Source organism: Scleropages formosus, chromosome 15, assembly GCF_900964775.1.
Source record: "Scleropages formosus chromosome 15, fSclFor1.1, whole genome shotgun sequence".
NCBI lineage: Eukaryota > Metazoa > Chordata > Actinopteri > Osteoglossiformes > Osteoglossidae > Scleropages > Scleropages formosus.
Genome location: NC_041820.1, coordinates 20,399,302 through 20,405,513, shown reverse-complemented (window position 1 = coordinate 20,405,513; position 6,212 = coordinate 20,399,302). Strand labels below are relative to the sequence as shown.

The window sequence follows — 6,212 nt, the reverse complement described above, 5'->3', positions numbered from 1 at the left end:
AAATAATCCTCAGATCTGAGGTAATTTTCTAGGAGCAAAGATATGCAGCTTCTAGCCCAAAATTATTGCTCTGAGATATGTGTTAATGTAGATGTTATATTACAAGAGCTGATGTGCGAAATTGTTTTATTACCTGAGCTCACCCAGAACTGCCACTTAATACTTTATTTCATTTATGAAAATAAAACATGCATACAATACATATTTTGGTCAGAGCCATTACATCACAAAAGGTAGCTTGGATAAAAATCAAGTTAACTGGACAGTTTATTCATTTCCTGCTTTGTTGAAAATCATTCCCTCCCACCTCAGGCGATGGAATATATTCACCTTGTTTCTCGTGCACCAACCTCAGTTAAGGAAAACAAATGGAAAATATGAAAGGATTCATCAAAATCCAATAAACTAGGGGTTTGAGAACTAAATTAATACCGATTTGTCAAACAATTAAGAGGAAATATTTATAAAATTGCACAAATAAAAGACCCAGAAGACCGGAGGATCTCGATTTCTGAGGTATACACAATCCAAACAGATAAACCAAAAACAAAAAATGTAAACATTCCTGGGATTATTACCACTGAATAATAGGCATTTGTCTGAGGTAGAAAGCAATTGGTGGGGGGGGAGGGGGGGGAGGAAAAAAAAAAAAAAAAAAAAAAAAAAAAAAAAAAACCTGTAAACAAAATGGAGAACAGTGCTCCATCTTTCCATATCAATAGCAGCTTAGTGCAGAATATGCTCTGAAACAGTGACAGGATCAGATAGCTTGAGGGTTCAAATGAAGCATTTTGTAAAAGTAAACATTGCCACCAATTACATTCTTACGTACTGGTTGGAGCTGTGTACGAAACCACTGAAGCCTTTTGTAAAGGCACAAAGAATTATGCTTCATGGAATATAAAAGAGTGTTAGAGGTAGTCATCGTTGTTTTCAAAACACACATTACTATATATTCCAACATAAAGAAAAACCCACAAAAATTTTATTTTATTTGATATTATGCTCATTGGCAGTATAGGTAGTTTTTTAAAAAAAAAAAAAAATCCAGATTTTTGAAAGACAATAGGTATCCAAAACAGCAAAGTCGAACCTCCAACAAAGAGTAATTCTTTAAACCGTTATCAGCCTGAAACTTTCACACCTGGAAGACATCAGGACCACATAATGGAATCATGACCTTGTTTGAAACACAATGCAAATCACGTCACACTTTAAACAGGACTGAAAAGTAGGCCAAGAGTACTTGGTGAAGGTGTTGTTCCAACCTGAATGTTTTTTTGCCTTCAGCTTGATGGCTGAGATAATGTACTTCAGTTGAAATTTCAAACCAGACTTTTCAATCTGCTCCTGTGAAATGGCTACCCAGCCATGTGGGGTTAAACACACCTCCCGTACTCAACACTACCTTCCATCCTCTGATCAACCATGAACTAAGGGCAGTCCATGGTGTAAAGCTCTTTTCCACATGTAGTAGGTCGATCTGGGGGTGAGGGGGAAGTAAGAGCTGAACTCCTTGAAGGAGGGGAATGAGTTTTCCTCAAAACGTTGCTGTAGGAATAACTTGGCTCTGGCCTTGAAGTTAGCCAAGGCTACAACATCCATGACGAAATCCTTGTTGTTCACATGTTTCTCAGGGACACTGTATCCCGACAGGGTCACATTATAAGGGTTCAGTTTCTGCTTATTAAAATGTCCAGTGTTTTTCACTGAGGGGAGTACATTCTGTTCTCCTATGGCAACTGCCTCAGGGCCATTTGAAACCTTGGACCAATCAGTCTCCAAGGTCACTGCCTCTTTATCCTTAAGGTTAGAAGCCCTCTTCCACCTCCAATAAAAAAAGGAAGAGATGGAGGGATACCTCAGCTTGAATTTCGCAAAGACCATCTTTGACCTCTGGGCACGCTTCTTGGCCTCATCTCTAAGTTTCTTCTTCTGAAGGTAGGACAACTGCAAGATCTTGTGTTTCTGCTTGCACACCTTCAGACTAGGAACTGGCCACTGTGCATCATGCAGAAGAGGGTCAGCATCAGAGCCATCTTCACTGCTTCCAAAGAAATCTTTAAAACCAGGGTTTGCCTGCATGGCCTCTCTCCTCCAATTGTAGTATGTTGATCTTGAGATACCCGGGAAACTTTTCTTGAAGTTCCTGTATGGAAAAGCAGTGTTCAGTGCAATGCAGCTCTGCAGACATTTTTTTGCCTCCTGCATAAAAGCAAGAATTTGGGCCCGATCTCCTCCAAACTTATCAATGTTAGAAGTCACCATGTTGGTCACACTTTCGTTGCAGTGACTGAGGTTGCCCTCAGTTGAAGACCATGAATCCCGGTCAAAATTTTCTCCAGATCCAGCTTCATCACTGTGTGTTGCAATTGAGCCACCAGTGGCTTGCAACTCATGCTTCCAGGCATAATATGTCGAACGAGAAATGTCAGGGAAAAATTCCTTGAACTGATGAAGGGGCAGCAGCTTTCCTTCATTATAACAGGCCTGGAGAAACTGTTTGGCCTCATATCTCGCTGCAGCTTTCTTGCGGTGTTCTGTGGTCTGCCTCTTCCATCTGTAGAATGTACTCTTCGTAATGTTGTACCGGTCTTTAAGGCTCGAGTAAGAAAGCTGAGGGTTCTGGTTTAGAAGTTCTAGGGTCTTCAGTGGAAGACCTTGATCCTCAGCACTGGGACTACCCATCCATAGGTTATGTGTAGGAACCAACGCTACAAAATGATGAGGCTTGAAGACTGACATGGACTCTAGCTCACCTGACCACATGATGTGGAGGATCATTGGATCAGAATCTGGTGACAATGCCCTGGGTCGGATCAGGCGATTAAAGTATGGACGAATCTTCAAGTTGTACATGGGGTAGATTGAGTAGATTCTGCACTGCAAGACAGAGGCCAAGGCATAGACATGCCACATATTGGCAAATGAGCCAAGAAAACAGGATGCCTTCACATCTGCATCAAAAATGGCTTCTAACACAGCCATTGGCAACTTGAGCATCTCCACCGATTCATCTGTGCAGAGGGAGAACCGGGCTGCTTGAAGCATCACCTTGGAGTCAATCATCCCACTGAGATAGTACCGCTTCCACAGAAGCATCTCCACAACCGTTCTCACCTGCAGCTCAAGGCTGAGGCTTGTGTTGCCCACTAGCAAAATGCTGGCCGCATCAAACAGAAGGTTGCCCTCCCCTTCGCAGGCCAGTGGGATCATGTCACCAGGAGCATCACTGGGGTAAAGGCAGTGTGCCACCTGGTCTACATCTACTCCAACTGGGAACTGCCTACAGGGGGCTGCAGGGAGGCGGAACATGGTCAAGGCTAGCTGGACCTCCTGGGCCACCCTGAGCAAGGAGTCCAGGCCTGTGCATTCTGTGGCCTCTTGCAGTCGCTCCAGAACAAAGCGTACCACCTCCTTCCTCTGAATCATATCTGAAATGGTAAAAGAAATCAAGTTCCAAAAACAGAACTTAGGAGAGAGTAAAAGATTTGCATAAAATGTTAACACAAAAACAATCAGAACCCGAAACAGCTAAATGCATTTAAAAATTTCAGTAGTAAGGGATACAGAACATTAGATGAGACAGTACATTTTGTTGAAAAGCCAAACAAAGTTTGAGGTGTCAACTGCTTCCAGTTCTTGCACATTTAATAACCACATTATCACCTTAAAACTATGGAAATATTTATTTTCTTTGGATTTCCCTCATAGGCTAAAGTGAAACCATACTTGAATGAAGCACAACAAATCTTTTGTGCGTAAATAAAAGGGTAGTGCATGAACTGTGTGAAACAAACTGCAGCATCAACAAGTCTTTAAATGCAAAATATAATAAATCAATCAGTGTGCCATTAATAGACATCATACAGATATTACAAGACTTACTGCATGAAGTCAATATTCAATATTTATGGATTTTAATACTGAATGACCACTTAGAATTCATATCTATGCCGAGAGCGAACACAGCATAGTTCATTAATAAATTTTACCAAATTTTCTTAAAAAAAGTCAACTAATAATATAACTTGCTACTACTGACAAAAAACTTAAAATTGCAAGCGTTGCTGTAAGAAATATCGATTATAATGAGATCAGACTGAGGATTAATTGAAACTGCAAAGACACCTGTACTACAGCCAAGTAATGAGCGCTAATAGCCAGACGGGAACAGAGCTTCTACCACACCAAGATGTAACCAAACACACACACACACAGAGATACATTTTTCTTGGCACCAAACCGCTTCAACTTCAAGTATCCGCGCAGCAAAAGGGCGAAGAACGTGAGCGGTTCACGGCACCTCAATAAAATACACGTTTCCTGGTACGAAGGTTCGACTGGATCACGAAATGTTCGTCCATGGCATGAACGACGACACAAACACTCCCAACGGTCCAACCGTCGGCGCCGTGTCCGTCGGCTCTGCGCCATAACTTTTTAATTAAAGTCAGTAGGCGAAGGAAGAGTTCCTACCTGCAACCGCGAAGGGGCACGTGCTCCTGCGCTCTGTGTGTGTGTGTGTGTGTGTGTGTGTGTGACCTCTCGCCGGGGTCACTGTGTATCCATGGCCGGCTGCTACAAGAGATGGAGGGCGGGTGCGAGCGACTCCGACAGCGCAGCTACTGAACCCGCCGCCAAGGACACTTGAACGCGGTGCGAGTGGACCCTCCCTCCAGGAAATGGTCAGTAAGAACAACCCCCCCCGACTCGGCCAGTCTGGGTCAACTTCACCGTGAACCTCGCTATCCTACCTGTACGACTGCTCTCTTAGTCTATAATAATAATAACAACAATAATAATAATTTTTTTCTTCATATTTTTAACAAAAAATATATTAATTATAATATAAGATGATAATTAAAAAATAAACGAATAATCGACTCTTAATATAATAGTTTAAATAATATTAATGTTAATTTAATTATTAATATTCATTTGTATTTAAAAAGTTGTTAATATTAATAATTAATGATTGATTAAAGAATTAAGGAAAATTATTATTGTTAATAATAAAAAAATAAATAATAATAGTAATAATAATAATAATAATAATGAAAAGAATAATTAAAAACAACAACCCCTAATAAGAATAGGGGCACCTGGTAGCTAGTAGTTAGAGCTGCTGCTTTAAATCCAAAGGTTGCAGGTTTGAATCCCTGCTCCCGTACCTTTGATCAGGTGCTTCAGTAATTCCAGAGCTGTATAAATGGGTAAATAGTTGCGAGTAGCTTAATATTTTAAGTCGCTTTGAAGAAAGCATCAGCTAAATGAATACATCATATAATAATATTAATATGATCATCACGGGGGGGCGCGGTGGCGCAGTGGGTTGAACCGGGTCCTGCTGTGTTGCCGGGTAGGCTCCGGTTCCCCGCGACCCCGTATGGGACAAGCGGTTCTGAAAATGTGTGTGTGTGTGTGTGTGTGTGTGTGTGTGTGTGTGTGTGTGTGTGTGTGTGTGTGATCATCACATGCACATAATATTATCATCACATGCAATCATCACATGTAATTACTATGAATCATTATATTATTATTATTAATAATATGTAATAATAAACCCCACAAAATACAGTAATTGATTTTTTTTTTTTGTTCTGAAGAACTAGTTTGACTGAGAGGGATGATTAATTTTTACAATAACAACTGTACATTATTAACAAAAATAGCAATAGTAATAATGATTAATATAATAATTATTGTTGTTGTTGTTCCCTGGAACTTTATGTCGTGAAATTATCATTATGCGGTTTCTGGGGGAAGTAAATAAGTGAGAATTTGACCAAAATAAAATTTTAACTCTTTTTGAATACCCACTAACTAAGCAGAATACAGTATGCTAGTATTGCTAGACAGTCATGTATAAGCGTCACTCAGTATATTTTAGAAAAATGTCATTCGTCCTCAAATTTTTTTGCCACTGAAACAAGCAAAAAAGTTTTGGAAAGTTTCTGAAAGATAGTCTGTGTCTGTAATAATGCATCTCATAAAAAAATATGTAATGAGGGCATCATAATAATTTTCTGAACCGCTTGTCCCATACGGGGTCGCGGGGAACCGGAGCCTACCCGGCAACACAGGGCGTAAGACCAGAGGAAGAGGGGGCACACCCAGGACGGGACGCCAGTCCATCTCAAGGCACCCCAAGCAGGACTTGAACCCCAGACCCACCGAAGAGCAGGACCTGGTCCAACCCACTGCACCAC

At 40.8% G+C, this 6,212-nt stretch overlaps 1 protein-coding gene across 1 annotated transcript; it reads right to left on the bottom strand.

The window, feature by feature from the left end:
* Nucleotides 1-1,381: 1,381 nt before the first annotated feature.
* On the bottom strand, nucleotides 1,382-4,502 carry vrtn (vertebrae development associated). Its single transcript, XM_018727528.1, has 2 exons — nucleotides 4,480-4,502; nucleotides 1,382-3,434 (listed from the first exon to the last, which is right to left on the bottom strand). The coding sequence occupies exon 2, from the start codon at nucleotides 3,430-3,432 to the stop codon at nucleotides 1,423-1,425; it is 2,010 nt and encodes a 669-aa protein (XP_018583044.1). The 5' UTR covers nucleotides 3,433-3,434; nucleotides 4,480-4,502; the 3' UTR covers nucleotides 1,382-1,422.
* Nucleotides 4,503-6,212: the final 1,710 nt, after the last annotated feature.

What these genes read in the sequence shown, in the direction of transcription:
- vrtn (XM_018727528.1), bottom strand. Translation starts at nt 3,432, where the DNA reads ATGATTCAGAGGAAGGAGGTGGTACGCTTTGTTCTGGAGCGACTGCAA.